A 19,833-nucleotide genomic window follows, 5' to 3' on the forward strand; every position below is an offset into this window, starting at 1 on the left:
CTTCAGTGTCTTATTTACACAAGTCATGTTCCTATATATTGCTAACAGTAAGTTTTATTGCTCTGTTTTATGATTAAGTTTTAGCATATGCACTACATGCTTTAGTTTAATTTCTGTTTTTTATCAATTTTTTTTAGGTTAGCAAATAAAACGATAGGTTTCATGGCCTCTTCTTACAGGTGTGCCGTATTTTGTCCTCACTTGTCCCTGTCTCACTGCTCCTTACGACTGTGTGGTACCTTCAGCTGGCCTCTCTGCTGTCTCATCACATGTATTCTGTTGCCCTCTCTTATTTCCCACATACCTTTTGAGCTTTGTCACCTGCACACAACAAGTATTTAAATATCTACATCACATGGAGCTTTAGGGCTAGGTTCTGCATATATGATACAAGGTGTTCGTCATCTTGAGCCTGGCTTTGCTGAACATAATGATTTCTAGCTTAATTTCTAATGATAAGTATTGCTGTTGCTTTAACTTAAAAGCTCCTATTAAGCAAAACAAAACAAAAAACATACCTGCCTATTTTCAGATAAGAAAGTGTCAATTTGGAAGCAGACTAGTAGATCCTATGTACCTGAGAGGCAGCATGCATTTCTGATGGTTTAGGTTGAATTCTCATAAAGCTCAAGATTTTGATTCTGTGCAAAAGATAATTTAAGAGCTAAATTAGAGTTCAGGCAGGAATTGTGTTCTGTTAGTGATTTGGGTGATGTGGGGTGATTTTCTTACATGTCTTTCAGAGCTTACTGTGTCATTCTGATTTCTTGATATTGGTGGCAGCGCTGAGAGTTTGGTGTTAAATTTATTTTTAAATTGAAAATTATTTACACTATTGTTAGTTTCTGTTATTAAGGTTAAGTTACTATGAACGTTTGCTATGTAGGTCTTGGAATTTGAAGAAAGCAATGAGATATAAAATATATTACAAAGGGTTGGAGAGATGGCTTTTTCAGTGACTACACTTCCAGAGGACTAAGATGGGTCCTGAGCATTCGTGACTAGTGGCTTACAACTGCCTGTACCTCTCTGTCTTCAGCTCCAGGACATCCCATCCATGTCCTATTCTGGCCTCTGAGGATACCTGTATTCATGTGCATATTCTCCACACAGAAACAAAAAAATTAAAAATAATAGAAATAAAATTTAAAAATATAAGAAAACATATATAGCAAAAATTATTACATCGCAAAAGATCTCTCCACCTTTGTATACCTAGAAATTATAGTAATGTGTGTGTGCCTGTATGCATGCACATATTGATGTGTGGACATTCTTTTGTTTTTTTTGTTTTGTTTTGTTTTAGTTTTTGTAACAGGTTTTTCTGTGTAGCCCTGTCAGTCCAGGAACTCACTTTGTAGACTAGGTGACCTCGAATTTGCGGAAATCTGCTTGCCTTTTGGCTAGCTTGAGCTAGGGAACCACCTGTCCTCAGGTCCCCAGTGTTAGGATTACAAGTGTGTATCACTGTGCCCAGACTTTTATGTGGGTTTTGAGACTCAAATTCAGGTCTTCAAGCTTGTGTTGGCAAGCTCTTTAACAATTAATTGAGCTATCTCCCAACCCTATTACTGTAGTTTAATTTTTAAAGTTAATAATAACCAAAGTAGACAGCAGTTTGTGTGTGTGTGTGTGTGTGTGTGTGTGTGTGTGTGTGTGTGTGTGAATGTGTGAGTATAGGGTCTCACTGTGTAGCTCTGGCTGTTCTGACTCACTGTAGACGAGGCTGGCCTCAAACTCAGGTCCATCTGCTTCTGCTTGTCAGGAATTAAAGGAGTGCAGCACCAAGCCCAGCTAATAGCTAGTTTTTTTAAAGGTAGGTGCAAAGTGTCAGAGAAAGGAAGGAGAGACACACCTAACACTCAGCAATCATCTTTTGAAAGTACTTTGTTACGTTGATAATTTTAATAATTGCTTTGATCAAGTGAGATAGCAAAGATTGCATTTTGATGCAACCTCTCATTGTAGCAATTAAAAATAGCTGGTTTTATTCCGTTATTGGCTGCCCCAAACTGCATTTAACCAGTGCAGTGTGAGTGGCATTGTAGACGTTTTTTACCTGTGAGAATGTTGGGGCAGACTAGGTGCATATGCATTTTTTCTGGTTTATTGCCACAGCCCCTTCACTCACGTTGTGGTTTTTGTTTTCCCATCCTTAATGTGGAGAAAGCTTGTTTATCTACAGTCCTGACCACAATACATTGCCAGATACCAGCTTCACTAGCCTCATACTTGGAGATATACGTTAAGTATATTTTAAAATTGCATTTCTGTAATTGTTAAAGAAATTATCTTTTCATAAGTTTATAACCCATTTTCAGGATTTTCCTGTTTCCTGCCTTTCCTTATGTTTGGTTCCTTCTCCTCTTCTACTTGTTCTACTTCCTCCTCCTCTTCTTTTTTTTTTTTTTTTTTGGCTTTAAGAAAAACGTAGTTTCATTAAATATTAGTGATCTTAGGTTTTCATTTGTGGTGTAAATGGCAATGCTTATCTGTTTACTTACTCAGCTTGCCATTTAACTCTTGCCTTTTGTGCCTTTCATCTTGATTGCTACAATGTCTTTCTGTCTCTTCCTTCTTCCTTCCTTCCTTTCTCTCTTTTATTTTTATAAAATACTTTTTATTTTTTTCTCTCACATATTGCATCCCAATCTCGATTTCTCATCCCTCCTCCCCTCCCAGTCTCTCCCACAACATCCCCTCTTTTCTAGATCCACTCTTCCTCCTTTCCCTTCAGAAAAGGGCAGGGCACCCAGGGGTATCACCGTAACATGGCATGTCTAGTTATAATAAAACTCGGCACATTCCCTCATATTTAGGCTGGATGAGGCAACGCAGTAGGAGGAAAAGGGTCCTAAAAGCAGGCGAAAGAGTCAGAGACAGCCCCTGTTCTCACTGTTAGGAGTCCCACAGGAACACCAAGTTACACAATCGTAACATCCATGCAGAAGACAGGTCAGGTCCATACTGGCTTTCTGATTGTTGGTTGAGTTTCTGTGAATTCCTGTGAGCCCTGGTTAGTTGGTTCTGTTGGTTTCCTTGTGGTATCCGTGACCCCTCTGACTTCTACAATCCTTCCTTGCCCTATTCCGAGGATTCCCTGAGCTCTGCCTCATGTTTGTCTGTGGGTCTCTACATCTGCTTCTATCAGGTTCTGCATGAAGCTTCTCTGATGATCTTATGATGCTCCTGTCCACAAGTATAGCAGAATATAAATAGGATGTTTGGTTCCATCCTTCGCCTCTGGACTACCCTGACTCTGGTTCCTGGCTCTTGTCTGGCGTAGGCTCCCTGTCATGGGGTTCAGTTTGAACCAGTCCTCAGTTGGCCACTCCTACAAGTTCTGCACCACTTTTACCCCAGCGCATCTTGTAGGCAGGACTAATTGTAGGTAGAGGTTTTATGGTGGAGATGGTGTCCCAGTCCCTCCACTGGAAGTCTTGCCCAGTTACAGAAGATGACTGGTTTAAGTTCCATATTCCCCATTACTAGGAGTCTTCACTAGGGTCACCTTGTGGACTCCTGGGAGTTTCCACTGGACTAGGTTTCTGCCTTGCTACTTTTTAAAAAAGACCTTTAGATTTTATGCTTTGTTTATGGTGCTGGTGGCTCACCATTCTGGTACTTTTTAGAATCTATAAAAATGATAATATTTTCATAGTATTCTGATATCCTGTTAAATTTTCTAATATTAAACATCACTACATTTCTAGAATAAAATATCCTTTTTTAATTGTAGTTTGTGTTTGACAAAATTTTATTTAGGATTTTTGTCATAGGTCTTGTATTTTCTTTCTAAGCTGTTTGTATGTTTATTGGTATAAGAATTTGTCTAATGAGTCTAAGGGAACTGACTTTCTACTTTCTGGTACTGTTACTCTTGCTCTGTTGGGGATGGGGAATTTCCCAGGTTTACTCCTAGAGCTGCTTTCCCCTGGTGAGACCTGTTTCCTGGACAACAGGATCTCAGGCTTTCCTTTTTCATGGTTTACAGCTTAGCTTTGTCACTTCCTGAGAAAGATTACATAGGTCATAACGTTGTGGGGTATCTGAATGACTGGATAGGTCTTTTGTCCTCCAATTGATTGTTTGGGTAACTTAGAACACAGCTTCTCCTCAGTCAGGAGGCAGGCGCTGGGAAGTGAGGTGCCAGTCCTCTGGACCCACTTGCCTGATCTGTACCCCCTGGAAGCCTGCCCTTCCTGCTTGCACCTCTGACTTGGGATATTGCCTGTTCTTCCCACATGCTGTGCCTCAGTGCTAGATACTTTGCTTGCCCTACTTCTAGGGGCTTTTCTCTCCATTTTCCTCTCTTCTTTTGAAACTCTTTGTTATTGAGAAACTATACCACAGTTTCTTTTTTCGTTCTTATTGTACATTTGTTAAAATTCATTTGACAACTACATCAACTTTAACACTAAACCACTTAAAATCAGATTTTAAAGATTTATTTGTTTGGGCTGGAGAGATGGCTCAGCGGCTAAGAGTATTGCCTGCTCTTCCAAAGGTCCTGAGTTCAATTCCCAGCAACCACATGGTGGTCCACAACCATCTGGAATGAGATCTGATGCCCTCTTCTGGCCTGCAGGCAGACACACAGACAGAATATTGTATTCCAAATAAATAAATAAATAAATAAATATTTTAAAAAAGATTTGTTTTACGTTTATGAGTGTCCTATCTGCATGTCAGAAGAGGGCATCAGATCTCACTGTAAATGGCTGTGAGCCACCATGTGATTGCTGGGAATTGAACTCAGGACCTCCCGGAAGAACAGCTGGTTTCTCTAGCCCCAAACTCAGCATTATCTTAACATTTCATTAGCATTTTGTTTGCGTTATCCTATTTACAGCTCACAGATACAATTCTGTTTCTTATTTTTGGGTGATACTAAGTTTATAGTCTGAAAGTCTTTACTAGTATTTTCTGATTTGAGTCCTGCTTCCATTTGTTTTGCTTGATGTGACCTCTTTCTTGTTGAGAAGCTACTTCTGAACATCTAATGATGCTTGCTGCCTTTCCATACTTAATGCAGAGGCACTAGTGAGCTAACTACAGGTCTTGTGTAGGGGCATTATAGGGGTGTCAGGTACCCGGTGGTATTTTCCTTAGCTTCCTTCAGATGTCAGTGTCTGAAGGTCCTTTCTCTGGAGCCATTTGGTTTTCCAGGTAGGAAATCATTTGGATTTTTCGGTCTCGTGCCAGAGCATGAATCCAGGCATCTAGATTTTGGTGTTAGAAAGGACTGCCAACGATTCACACTCTGTATTCTATACTTGTCCTTTCCTGGCCCTCTGGCCAGCCCAGTGTGACAGCTTCCAGTTCCTATGCATCGAAATCAAACTGCTTGCTGTTTAGCTTGGGTTTATCTATTCTCAGTCTGCCTCTTCCTGTTTCCATTCTGCTTTTCTTCACTGCATCTCTTTTAGCCTTTCTGTGCCTCCGACATGCTGAGTTCTTTTTCACATACACTTCCCCATCTCTCAGTTACCAGCTCACACAGCACACAGCATTCTTAAGCCACCAGTGGACAAGAAACACCACTCCTGCCTTTATGTAATGAGCTAAAGTCAAAAGCGACATACTAAAAATATCGTAGAAGATTACCTTTGGGGTGCTTTTAAAGTGTGCATGAAACCTTCCTGGATTTCATGCTTGGAATTGAGCCCATCCTGAGATATCTCATGATTATGTAAATGCGGATCTCCCCTAATCTGAAAACATCTGAAATGCATTTGGCCCCAAATATTCAGAATAAGGGACACATTTCTTTAACATTTTTATGACAGTTTTCATAAGCAACTTCAGAAATCAGTGGCTTCCCACAGTGATTCATGCACATATTAGATGTCACAGTTCAGCTTCAGCTCTGCTGTGCTCTGTCCTCTCTGACATGCAGGACGAGCATGCAGCTACCGTCAGAGACCTCACCCTCACCCATGCATAGCATTATGGTATAATGAAAACTTATATGAGAATCTTAAATCTTTATAAGTGGAAGTGGCATAAATCACTTTTACTTCCCTTTGCCTAATCTAGCCCATGTGGTCTCTCCTAATCTGGGACAGTTGACCTCATCTAATCCAGCCCACACGACCTCACTAATGTACAACACATGACACAGTTTCACTGCAGCAGTAGGGAACTGTAGTCCTATTGATGCTTGAGACAGGTAGAACTGTGGGGTGAATATCACTGTTGATCACTGTAGCAACCTTGACAGCCAGTCTAGAGTAGCTGTCCTACACATCCATGGACAAGGATGCCAAGTCTACTCAGTTATGAAAAAATAGTCTTATTAGTAGGTATTTCTTGATGACCACACTTTAAAAGAAGTTGAAAATCTAATGTGAAATGAGCCAATGACCTTAATAAAAGAGCCAGAATATGAAAACTCTTGAGAATTGATAAATTAATTTTTTTCTTACTTTTGACTATTTAGAAAAGTCTTAGATAAGACACCAAAACATGACCAACTAAAGAAATAAATTCTGATTCAGCAAAAATCAAAATATTTCTGTGTATTAAAGGATATTACTTAAAAAAAAAAGAGCATGCCCGTAATTCCAGCACATGGAGAGTTGAGGCAGGAAGATTGAAAAATCCTAAGGCCAAGCCTGGGCTACATACTAAGAGCCTGTCTTAGAGGAGGGAGGAGGAAAGAGAGAAAGAAAAAATCATGATGGATAAACATAAATGGTAAAGGCAGCATGTAGAAAGGATGAAACTGTAAAACTTGAACCTTTGAAGATGGGTTAATACCTGGAATATATAATGCTCCCCGTGCACCAACTAAATAGTTAAAATGGACAAAGGATTTGAAGGATATTTCTACCAAGAAAACGAATAGCAAAAATCCAACAAAATATGAAAAGCTGTTCAACATCACCAGCCATTATGCAAATTGATAAATACAACCATAGTGATGGACTATTTGTACCTACCAAAATGGCTGTAATCTAAAAATAAGAAGAAAAAAAAAACCTATGTTTGTAAAGATGTGGAGAAATTGCACTGCTTACCTTGCTGATCAGGGTGTAGTGGTTCAGCTGCTATAGAAAGCCATCTTCTGATTGCTGCACAGGTTAAACAGATTTACTGTGTGATTTAGTTTCTCTTCTGGGCACATGCCCAAAGGAATTGAAAGCACACACTTATCTGCCAGTGTTGATGTCAGCTAGATGTTAGGGACCTCCTGTGTCCATCAGTAGCTGGATGGATGAACAAAGTGTAACACCTTTGTTCAGAGGAGAGTGGGGCAGGTATGGAAAGAACTGAAGATCTGATGCGTCCCGTAAGATGGCCTGGGGAAACAAGTGAAACAGATGCGGAAGACACACACTTGTGAAATGCCTTTGTTACATTCACCCTGCCCTACTATGCTGTCCATTTCACATTTGTGTTTATATTATAGCTCACCAAATCTGTTTTGAAAAAGAAAAGATTGTCAGTTTTCTAACTTGTCATTTTATTTTACAAATTAGTCTTAGTCTGGACACATCCTTTGGACATACAAGTTGCTGCAATCTGGTATCAGAAAATGATTTTATCCTATGAAACTCATTTTGGAACTTGATACTTATCTTTAAAAGGGAGAAACTTAATTCTTTAGAAGTGGAGCTTGTGGGGCTGGAGAGATGGCTCAGAGGTTAAGAGCATTGCCCGCTCTTCCAAAGGTCCTGAGTTCAATTCCCAGCATCCACATGGTGGCTCACAACCCTCTCTAATGAGGTCTGGTGCCCTCTTCTGGCCTGCAGGTATGCACAAAGACAGAATATTGTATACGTAATAAATAAATTAAAAAAAAAAGAAGTGGAGCTTGTGGGTAAAATCCTCAGAGTTGGGCCCTTGGTGGGTTAAATACTGGTGGGTTATAGGAAGAGAGAGACTTCACATGCATATGTGGGGCTACTAGTTCACTCAACTCATGGTTATCCAGTCATGCTTAGCACTGCCAAGGAGCTCTCCTACCAGAAACAGTCTGTAGGTACAGGCCCTCTGCTTGGACCAGAACAATGAATGAAGACTGAATTAGCCGAGCTGTTGTGCTGGCAGTGTGGAAAACAGACTCAAACTAGCAGAGTTAAAAAGTGAGATATTAAAAACAAACAACTTTGGAAGACTTGTATGGCTTCTTTTGTTGTCAGGACCCTTGGTCCACACATTGCTTAGTGTTGATGTAGTTTTCAATCTAAAGTGCAGGCAAAGAAGCAGCAGGGCATCCACTCTGTGTTCTTTGTGTCCTTCCACACCAGCTGCTCACACACATGGAATGATGCCAGCTGATCGTTTTGGAGGTTGTTAGTGGAGTATTTGAGATTTACCCCTTTTAAGACCTAGTAATAAATCTTTATTATCGTTATGAATTAAGTTTATGCTTTCTTTGTCTTGTTTGCCATCTTAACCATTTAAGTACATAGTTCAGTGTAAATGCATTTGTAGTACTGTGCAGTTGTCCTCACCACCCAACCCACAACTCACTAAGCAGAAGCTCTCCATCCCCTCGCACCTAGCTCCTGGCAGCCACAGGCTCATTGTAACATATCAAAATTAATTACCCAGGGAGGAGTGCTCACCCAGGAGTCATTTATGCTATCTAGTTCATGGTAAGGCTGATCAGCGACATAATGAAAGCTTAAAGGAGGTGTGCTAAAGCAGTCTATGTGGGAGGCTGAGGCAGGAGGACCACAGATTCTAGGCCGCCCGGGCCTGTGAAACAAGACCCCCATTTCAGAAAACCCCAAGACTAAATTAAATAAGAAATTCAAAACTGATATTTTTGGACAGGTAGTACATGTAAGATAATTATGTAGGATTCGACAATGTGTTTATAATTTCATATATGTAACTTGCATACAAGTTTTAATAATGACAATTGTGAGGCATTAACAACAGGCTAAATAAAGTCAAGAAACTAATTCTAGTATTCTTAACGATTTAATATATATTTAGATATATTACATTTTGTTGTAGAACAGAGAAAATTTTCAGCTAGCCATGCTAATTAATTTGGCTTCGTCTTTGTTAAAACATCATATTATCACATTTACAATCATTTTCAGAAAGAAATTCCACTGTTTCCAGTTGGAATGAAGCATTGGCATCATTCTATGTTGATAACAAGTTTAAAAAGATGAGGAAAAGCAAAAGTAAGAGAAATCAATCTTTTCTTGATCTTTCAAAGAAGTGCAGCCACGAGGGGCAAACTACTCCATAGAAAATTGAGATTGGCTGGCAGAAGGAGCTACGGCTTCCTAGAGCTGAAGCCTATGGGCAGTACTGACTGTCAGTCTGGGCAACAAGGAGAGGGGAAGACTGGGGGAAAACTCAGAAAATGGCTTCCTTATGTGTCTGAATTTTACCTTAGCCAGGATCTCACAGAGAGTATCAGAGAAATGCCCTGTGCTTTGGGCAGGGTCAGGCAGGAGGAAAGAGGTTATCAGATGTTCCAGAGTGCTTCATTCTTCTTATTTTTTGTTTTGTTTTGTTTGTTGAGACAGACGTTCTCAGTGTAGCCCCGGCTGCCCTGGAACTTGCTCTGTAGACCAGGCTGACTTTGAACTCTCAGAGACCCACCTGCCTCTGCCTCCCAAGTGCTGGGATTAAAGGTGTGTGCCACCATTGTTCAGCAGAGTGCTCCATTCTTAGTAAGATCTGTCTGTGGAATTGAGGCTCGTTTGTGTGAGCCAAGCTGGGGGAAGAAATGGCCAGCTTTAGTTCCTTCTCACAACCTGTGTCATGCGAGGGGAGAAACCCCAAAGTGCTGGTGACACTGACAGTCCAGTCAGAGACTTACTTAAAATTAAAGGCTGCTGTGATGTCATCGGATTGAAAGAACTCTGCCCCACGTCCTCAACTACATGATTAAAGGCCTGTCCCCATGGTTCCATTTGTTTAGTACATCATGTCCATTTTTCCATATAAACAAAAAACCATAAGGTTTTCCAAAAGGTTTGAAGAGACTGAGCAAATATCAGAACATGGGTCAGTGTAATAAGAATATAGGATAATAATCAGATAGTGCATTATTAATAACTACAGTTAAAATGCTGAGGGCAAAAAGTAGGCAGCATGCAAAAATGAGTGGATGATGTACGTAGAGTCTAACGTCCTAAGAAAAAATAAAAAGTGCTGGAGATCAGCAGTATAGCAGAAATGAATAACTCTGAGGAGTTTATCTGTAATGGGCAGTCCTAAGGAAATAATCTCTGAGTTTGAGAACATGGAAGAATTATTGAACTGAAAAAGCAAAAGAAAAATATGGTAATAGGACATTCAGCAGCTGTGGGCATCTCCAAAAGATGTAATTTATGTATGATGGCAATATAGGAAAGAAAAAGAACTTGAAACAGTATTTGAGGCAATACTTCCCTGCAGAATTTTGCCATGTCAAGACACTGAAGTACAAGGAACAGTAGTAATAGGGATAATGTCACAAGACCCACACCAAATAATGTGCTTCAAGCATAGAACACATCAAAATATCTTAAAAGAAGCCATACAGGAAATGTCCTGGTAAGGTCAAGATATACAATTAATGTATAAAAATTCCTTATGTATCAGCAATGGACAATATAATTTGAGATAAAACATATTGCAGTTTACATTAACATGCACAAAATGAAATGTTTAGATAGAAATCTAACAATATATGTTCAAGGTCTATATGATGAAGGCTACAGAACTCTGGTGTTAGATAATCAATGTAAAGATAAGTCATGCTAGGAAGACTAATGTCACCTCTGTTTGAGCTGTAGTTATGGTGCATCAGTCAAAACTGAGCCACTTAGTACATGGATCCCAACAAACTCATTCTGAAATTGAGGAGGAAAGGCAGACGATCTAGAAGATCAAAGTGAAAAATGCTGATAGTTGCCAACCTGAATCTTAGTATGAAGATGTTGCAATCAGTATGATGTAGAAAGAACTGACAATGGAATAGCATAGAGAACTAAGAAACAGACCTGAACATTAGCCAAGGAGTCAAGGCCATGCTGTAATAGAATGAACATTTGATTATAAAGGTGAATTTAAATGGCATTACTGGAAACTAATTGCAAATGGATCATAATTCTCAATGCCAAACTAGAATTACTAAACTTTGCGAGACAACAGAACGTCCATGATCCTGTTCTGTTGGTACCACTGTAGCTACAATACCAAAGACACTGCCAATGAAAAGAGAATAAACAGGACTTTAGATTGCCGTATGTTTGTCAGTGAGAGACATATTGTATAGAGAATAAGAACATATGCTACAGACACTTAGAAAATGTTTTCAAAAGATGCCTTTTAATCACATATGCAGAGGGCTGGGTAGGTAGTCTAGTCATAGATAAGTGTTCTAGAATGTGAGTTTGATCCCTGGACTGACTCCAGCTGTGGTGGCATGTGCTTATAATCCCACTGCTCGGTAGATGGAGACAAGTGGTCCCTGGAACTCACTGGCCAGCCAGCCTAATCTGGGTGAGCTCCAAGTTAGTGAGAGATACTTTCTCAAGGTGGACAATGCTCTTGAGGACTGGTATCCCAGGTTGTTTTTTGGCTTGCACATGTATCTGCACCCATCAGATACTGTAATACAAAAATAATACATAAAGTCTACAATAAGAAACCCCAGTTAAGGGGCCTGGAGAGATGGTTCAGTGGTTGGGAGCACTGACTTTTAGGGGACCTGGGTTCAATTTCCAGCACCAACATCGCAGCTCACAACTGTTTGTAACTCCAGGATCTAACACTCTCACACAGACATACATGCATGCAAAACACCAATGCACACAAAATAAAAATAAATTATTTTTTATAAAAGAAAGAAAATCCAGTTAAGAAGGCAACCAAAAGGTGACAAACATAAGAAAAATGACAGATGTCCAACAAATACTATTAGGAAACAGAAAATCAAAACATCAGCAATCACTACATGCCTACTGTCTAAATTCACAGTACTGACGCTGACTGCCAGGAGGTTTGTGAGGTAGCAGGAGCTTTATTGCCTAGCTGGGGAGAATGCAAGTATGGACATTCTCCTGCTTTGGAGGACAATTGAGCAGAGCTTTTGATGTTTTACAAAACTAACAAAGCTAAAAATACTTTTTGTATACAATTCAGCCTTCATACTCTTTGCTGTTTACTCAAATGAGCCAAAATTGATCGGCATACAAAAATCTGCATGTAGATTTTTGTAGCAGCTTTTTCACCCATAGGTTATGAAACTTCTATGCATTCTTGGCAGCCTTTAGTAGGTGAATGGGTAACTAATATAGCCACTGGAATAGTATTTAGTGTTGGCAGAAGCTCTCCAGCTATGAAAAGAAGGCTGCGTGATTCCAACCGCATGTCACTCTGGAAGAGGCAAAATTGTAAGAACACCAAAGGTTAAAGGGCAGGAGACAGTAATAGGTGAAGCACAGAGAACTTTTTAAGGCAGCAAAATTATAGTGTGTGATGTCACAATCTTGATTGTTTATTATTGAACATATGCCAAGACTTTTAGAGTGCACAAAATCTTAAACTATGTACTTAGTTTGGCAGTGTTATCAGTATAGGTCCATTGATTATAGTAAGTGTCACTGCCCTGGTAAGGTGTTGATGGCAGTAGTGCCTGCGTGGGGACAGGCAGTGTATGGGAAATCTGTTAGCAACCTAAAACTTCTCCAAAAGTATTTAAAATTTTTCTGATCTGGATGTAGAAGTACTTACTAAAACGGTAACTATAAAAAAAAGTATGTCTAGATTTCTTCATCATTCCATTAATGCTTATTAAAATGCAAAGAGGAGAAAAGTATTTTATGAATAACAATACACAAAAGCACTAAAGCTGGGGATAGTGTTGTGCACCTATAATCCCAGGAATAAGGAGGTGGAAGTAGGAGATTTAGAAGTTTAACTTCATACTTGGCTATATAGTGAGTTCAAGGCCTTCCTGAGTAAGACCCTGTCCCCTAAACAACAGCAACAAAAACCCTCACCAAAAAATATAGAAATTGAAGGATGGTGAGAATATATAATCATAAAGTGAATTCACTAATAGATAAGGATGTTTCATCTATTCAGTGTAAACCACGGAAGCAATATGACTTTTTAAAGTAATATATTTTTGAATGTAATATCTGGTATAAATATTTGAATATTTTATGCAATAAAACAAAACAAACCCTCACACATAAACCTATACTAGAAGTAAATAAGAGGACTTCACTGCAGAGGCTGACTGTGGTCTTTCATCTTTTATCTGCCCTCATCCATGCTGTCTTACTCATAGTGTGCTTTATTACTCATTACAGCGCAGCCTCATACATATGCATTTGCCATCAAATGATGCGTTATTTAATTTTGCTTCTTATTAAATTTTTCCTGACTTGCTGTGCTCTTTTTGTGTAGTGCTGTGATGAGACGGGAGTATACCTATAGACTGGGAATTGTGGTAAATCTGGATTTCTAAGGACAATATCATCAGCAGCTGGGGGTTTATTAAAATTACTTGAAATGTTTTGCTTACTTTTAACTACAGGCCTCTAGGAAATTGTTTCCCATGTAGCTTTTACTGAAAGGAATGTATTGCATTCCTCATGTGTATTGGAAAGACTGTCATGGTGATTTTACACATCCACTGACCTGTCATTCTGAAATGAAGGCCTACTCTAGGGTCTCATAGCATAGCTGGAAAAGTTGAATTTAATACTTTTATATGGAAAGATTAGCATATTTGCCAATCTGCTAGGCATCTAGAAAAACATTAGATGTAAAAATAAATGAGACAATTTCTTTCTTAGTTGAATTAAAGAATTATCTTGAGGAATTTATAGTTAATGAATGATGTATTTTGTAAGCAATGTTTGAACAGATTACCATTAGTACACTAAAGATAATTGTGGGATCAAGTGATCCTACTCAGAGAGGCTGAGGATGGAGACCCACTGATCCCCACTCAGAGAGGCTTGGGGCTAGGGACAGGACCTAGTGACCCCACTCAGAGAGGAAAGAGGCTAGGGACAGGGACCTAGTGACCCCACTCAGAGAGGAGTGGGTTGCAGAATTTGGTTTTCCCACATCCACTAGTTTTTGTGTGGCACCTAAGAAACTGGAGTCCAAAGATGTTTTCTTTTTGTTGACTAATGCCCAGTTGTCATTCCTTTCTTGTATCAAGCCATGGTACTTACTGGATTAGAGTTTTTGTCTTGTCTGCCTATTGCTGTTTGCCCACAGTGCAAGAATGGCTAGTATACAGAGAGAACACATAAAGTGTGTGTGAGATGAGTGAACACAGAGCCTAAGAAAGGCTCTTGAGGGGTGGGGCTGTAGCTCAACAGTAGGGCTTGCTGAGGATTTGTGAAGTCTGGGTTTAGTTCCACTACTGTATTAGCTTTTGAGATTCCTCTTTACTCAGAAATAATTGAATAGTTGTACTTGAATGAAATATTTGTCTTAATAGGCTGAATTGTTTTGGTACTTTCAAGATGTGCCACACACTTCCCTTCACTCCATTGGCAGGGTTCCACTTTGACTCCCAGACCTGGTGTGATTTGAGTGGCAGCACATCTGCTGTCTGTCACATGGCTCACAAAGCTCTAAGAAGTCCTTGATTTTATCTCTGCATCTGCTTTCCTGAGGTGTAGCTTGCTTTACTTTTTAGTCTTGATTTTAATAATTTCTAGGAATGTATGCTATCACTTTAAGCATTTCTGCTGCTTAGTTCCCATTATATTTATAATTATATTTATGTAATAATTATATTTATTTTAGTATTCTCAAAAGTTCAGTTTTTTATTAAAATATCCTATATATCTGATAAGTTATTTTCTATTAACTATTGAGACAGCGTCACTCTAGGTTGCCTGGCTGCTGTGGAAGTCTGTGGTCTAGACAGTCCTTGAACTTCCAATGTTCCTGCTGCAGCCTCTGCGTAGCTGGGATTACAGACTGCACAACTCATACCATGTATTTTCAGAAAGAATAATTTGCAGATGGATTGTGTGTTAACTATATCTGCTTGTATTCTTCTTTTATTGTATAGAATACTTGCCTCCTGATTTTACCTGAATCCCACTTCGTCTAGTATGGTGCTGTCTCACGTTTATTCTCCTCCCCTTCCTCTGCATTATGGTCATAATATACCTTACTACTGAATATATTATAAGCATAATGACATCTTTTATTTTTCTTTTTGCTTTAAACAATTTTTAAAATAAATTAAGAGAAATATTGTTGTTTATATTTTCTCATATTTATTATTTTTTTGCATTTTTTCACTTATTTCTGCCTAAATTTTGCTTAGCCTAGAAGCAGCATGACACTTTTCTAAATCTCTCAGAAGATTCTATATGTTTGTTATATATGACCTTACACTTTGCACATTAGATGTCCTCTGTCAATTCTGTTTTCTGGCAGGGATTGCCATTCACTACATTTTAAATATCTCCTGCCTACTACAGCAGTATGAACAGGGCAAACTCTGGTCACTCTAGATAGCTGAGATGGTTGGATTGTGCTCCTGTGTCTGGAGGACACAGTAGTACTGGGCTGAGCGGTGCTGTTGTATCTCTCTGCGGCTCTGGCATTTTTCTGCCCAGGGCTCGTTACGTTCTTGAGCTGGCATGCCTGAGAACCTTAAAACCAGGTATCTGTGTGCGCTGCAACTGAAAGAAACACCACAAATCATGTTTTATCATCATTGAGTCACACGTCTAAGTTTATTCAGAACCAAGTGATTTCCCTTTAAAACTTGACCCACAGATTTTGTTTTTGAATGTGTGTGTGTGTACATCCGTGTGTGTGTGTGTGTGTGTGTGTGTGTGTGTGTGTGTGTTGGAAACGTGCTGGGAGGCTTCAGGGTGACAGGTGTTCTACTCTCATTCTGCCTTATTCCTCAAAGCAGTCTCTTACTGAGGCCAGCAAGCCCCAGCCATCTCCTTCCTCTGTCCTCCTACCTCCTGCTGAGTGCTGGGGTCTCAGACTCACAGGGCTACACCTGCTTTTTACATGGGTGTTGAGAATTTGAACTCGGGTCTTTAAATGTGCATCAACAGTGCTAAACCACAGAGCCATCTCCCCAGCCTAGTATTGTTTTCGTAGTAGCCCTGGGGAAAGTAGGTCCTCCAGAAATACCTTCAGCCCTCCCACAGTGTGCTCACTCCCTGCTGGCTGTATAATGCTGGAAGTCACCATATCCAAGGTTGGGCTGCCCTCAGGCTCCCTAGTGAGTCTTGTTAAGATGAACCCTAGTGGCAGCTGCAAGTCTCAGGTTGGTGAGAGAAAGGAGGCCAAGTGGGTAGAGGCAGAGAAATGAAATCCCAGCAAGTTCTGTGGCCAGTCAGGGAGTACACTAAGTGTTAGAGTTCCCCACGTGCCATCTCCTTGAAGGGAGTAGCCAGCTGGAGATGGCCCAATGCTTGCCTTCCTGTTTTGCACTTAAGGGCCTACCACACTCATGTGTGGGTTGTATGTTTTGTTGGATCTCCAAGTGGACTCTCCATGAACATGAAATAAAGATTAAGTGGGCCTTCTTTAATACTGCCACCCACCAGACACGGGACTGTCTTCCGTGTTTTTTTTTTTTTTCCCTTGCCAGGAGACAGCTGAAAGGGTGTCTGGAAGCTTGACAGCTGTTTCCTTCAGCCCATACAAAATACTAAAATTTGAATAAAATAATAATGTTATCTCCTAATAATGTGATTATTCACTCTGAAATGAACTCCTATTCTGGCAGCTGGATCATTACTGATAATTTGCAGTCTGGTGTCCTAGCCCTTGGCTTTTTGTGTTTTACGCCAGGACATCTTGGCTTTCTGTTCGTGGTTTGTTTCTTGAGACAAGGTCTTGCTACGCAGTTCTGACTCATATGGAAGATACTGTGTAGATCAGGTTGACTTGAACTTGTATTGATCCTCCTGCTCTACCTGCGGAGTGCTGGAATTGCAGGTGTGCAGCCCCACATGTCATTGCCACGGCTGACGTTTTCATTTGTATATAACAGTGGAATCTCTAAAGTTCTCATCAGCAAAAAACATGAAATACCAAACAATTATGACATGTGAATTTCATTTTGTATTGTTCAGATTTCACACAGTGTAATACCTAAAACTGAAATTTTATCTTGTAGTATTTATGTGTTTTAGAATTAACATTAAGTCTTTTTTTGACATTGGTTTAAAGTTGGCGTCTTGGAAAGACCTTTTGAATTTGGATTTAGAACAGCATTCTCTAAGAGGAAACCAGTGAATGGGTGCTTCTGGTAAATAGCGCACTTAATGAATGGAGGTAGAGAATGGAAAGCAGCAGCCTACACCTCTCTAGTGTGACAGTGTCAAGTGGTGCTGTGACTGTTGCTCCTGGTGTTGAAATTCACTCTGTAACCTATGTTTCTGCCTTATGTTTTTGTATATTACTACAGCTAAAGAAGTAAACAGGTCATGGCACGTTTAACAAAAAGACGACAGGCGGATACAAAAGCTATCCAGCATCTTTGGGCAGCCATTGAAATTATAAGGAATCAGAAGCAAATTGCCAACATTGACCGTATTACAAAGTAAGTAAACTGAAAGAAACAAAACAAGTAACTGTTAAAGTTCCTAAGTGCCTTATCTCTATGCTATTCATACATTACAAAGAATTAAAGTCAGCTTTGTCTTGCAGAAGAATGCAGAAAAGGAAAAAATAACAAGAAACAGTTTGTATTTAGAAGCCTTGTAAATAAATGCTAGTTAAGTAAAAGATCAGGAAGTATATTCTGTTTGAAGTAATAGTTTTCAATTATACATTTTTTGGCACTTAGAAACTTTATTTAAAAGGCTTGTTAGTAACTTGCTTTATTGTAATGAAGCTGTCTAAATAAAATCTATTGCTCATGGCTTATTTCAATGTAAAATGAACATGCTTTATCTAGTTAATACTATTTCTGAGTACTTTATAACCTACTAGCAGAAATTAGTTGATTATACATTCAGCAAAAAAAAAAAAATCCCGTTTCTCCTTAGTTTCTAATGCTGTTTGTTTTAGTAGACAAAGATTCAGTATGCGAAGCCAAACCAAATCGAACTACCTAATAGATCTTCTTTTTACTTATTTTGTACTATGAATGAGTCTTAGTTATAAATTTGTTTTGTTTTATTTATTTCTCCAGATGCCTTTTAAAAAGTAAAGCTAAAGTTACGATTTTAAAAGTTTGCATGATTTTTTTTGTTTTATTGAAATGGAATTTCTTTATGCTTATTCTGCCCTCCACTTGTTAGATGGTGTCCATAAAGGTTAAAATCCGCATGATCTATAAAGGCTGACTTCTACAGCGCTATAGGACCCTTATTAATAAATGCACAGTACAGTTGAGCTCCATGCATATTTACACTGTCCCCACATTTGAAGATGATGAGGCTACTAAGATGGAAGGACCAAGTGATAGGCAGGAAGCCAGCTGCAGCCCTGCCTCCTGTGGGCTTAAAAAAACTGCCCCAAACTGTGGAAAAGGAGACTAAAATGAATAATACATCGCTTTAATTACTACTTAATTGTTATTTATTTTTAAAAAGCAACCATTTGAGGTATGTAGTAAGTACAGAAGATGAGGGTGAGTTTTCAGAAATCTCAGGCTGGTCAGTGGTGAAGTGCATACCTTTCACAGGTGAGGCCCTAGGTCCAGTTCTTTTCACTGGGAAACAAATCTCAAAGAATAAAAAATTAGTATGTAAAACCCATAGCTGAACTGTTTGTAGCAGAGCATTGAAATTAGGAAATAAGATACTGTTATTTTTATTGAAATTTTGAAGCATTTGGACTCTCTAGGAGTTGCCCAAACTAGTGCCTTTGTTTCTTGGTCAATGCCAGCTCCTTGATGTCCCATTGCCTGAGGTTTGCTAGGAAGTGTCATTGGTAGGGTTGCTGTGTGGGCTGGGACTCCTACTCTGCACTCTTAGAATGTCAGGACTTCTCACCCTTCCCATACATTTTGAATCAAGCTGTTCTGCTTCATTCAGTGTCAGAATGCACAGGTATCTTTTAAACTTTTAAAGTACCTTAAGTTGCCCAAGCCCATAGGTGAGTTCTTGTCCAGACCTTGGTCTCTTTCTGTGCTGACTGGTGAGCAGTCCCATTTAATGTGAAGTAAAAGCTAGTTTTAGTCAGGTCTTAAGTGTTAGGATCTTTGAGGTTACTGGCTTATGACCTAGTATATCCTTGAGTATCTTGTCCAACTCTATGTAATGGTGTGGTTCTGCCTGTTTTTATTTTTATTATTTTAATCTATAAGTCTCATGGCTATCTTTTTGTTGTTGTTCTCCTCTGGGATTTTTACTAAGGAAACTGGGTTATTTGTTCTGCAGTTTCCATATTCTGGCTGTGCTGATCATATCACTGCAGTCTAGTAACTCAGGTGTGGCCCCAGTCCCCTGAATTTAATGGGACTGGGATAGTTGGATTAGAGACTGTGGTTAGATGGTGTAGGTGGTGCTGTGCTCTACTGTAGGAGGCACAAGTTAACTGTTTTTTCTTTTGTGGCATTTGTAGCCATTATCTTAGAGCTGAGAAGTTGGGAAGGTGTGAACAGTGATAATAGTCCATTTATCTTCGTATTTCTTCCAGCTAGAGCACTTTCCTCAGTATAAGCTTCTCTGAGCCTGCCATGCGGCTGCTGTACAGTAGTTCACAGCACAAAAGGATGTTTCACCTTACTGCTTTTAAAGATGACATTCCGTTCCCCTCCCCAAGACAGGTTTCTCTAGCTATCCTGGAACTCACTCTACAGACCAGGCTGACCTCAAACTCATAGAGACCCACCTGCTTCAGCCTTGGGTGCTGGGATTAAAGATGTGCAGTGCTGCTCTACTAAAGATAGCATTCTTTTCT

The 19,833-nt window shown here is 39.5% G+C and overlaps 1 protein-coding gene across 8 annotated transcripts in view; it reads left to right on the forward strand.

Moving 5' to 3' along the window:
* Zmynd11 (zinc finger MYND-type containing 11) overlaps window positions 1-19,833 on the forward strand; it is an 88,323-nt gene that overhangs the window by 17,491 nt on the left and 50,999 nt on the right. For all 8 annotated transcript variants that reach the window (XM_041630661.1, XM_041630660.1, XM_041630659.1 and 5 more), the window contains exon 2: window positions 17,390-17,524. In XM_041630661.1, the coding sequence (XP_041486595.1) occupies window positions 17,409-17,524 (116 nt within the window). In that variant the 5' untranslated portion in view covers window positions 17,390-17,408. The remainder of the gene's footprint in view (window positions 1-17,389; window positions 17,525-19,833) is intronic.

This window comes from Microtus oregoni, unplaced genomic scaffold (genome assembly GCF_018167655.1).
Source record: "Microtus oregoni isolate MIOR12 unplaced genomic scaffold, Mior012 000035F_ref0000213, whole genome shotgun sequence".
Classification (NCBI taxonomy): domain Eukaryota; kingdom Metazoa; phylum Chordata; class Mammalia; order Rodentia; family Cricetidae; genus Microtus; species Microtus oregoni.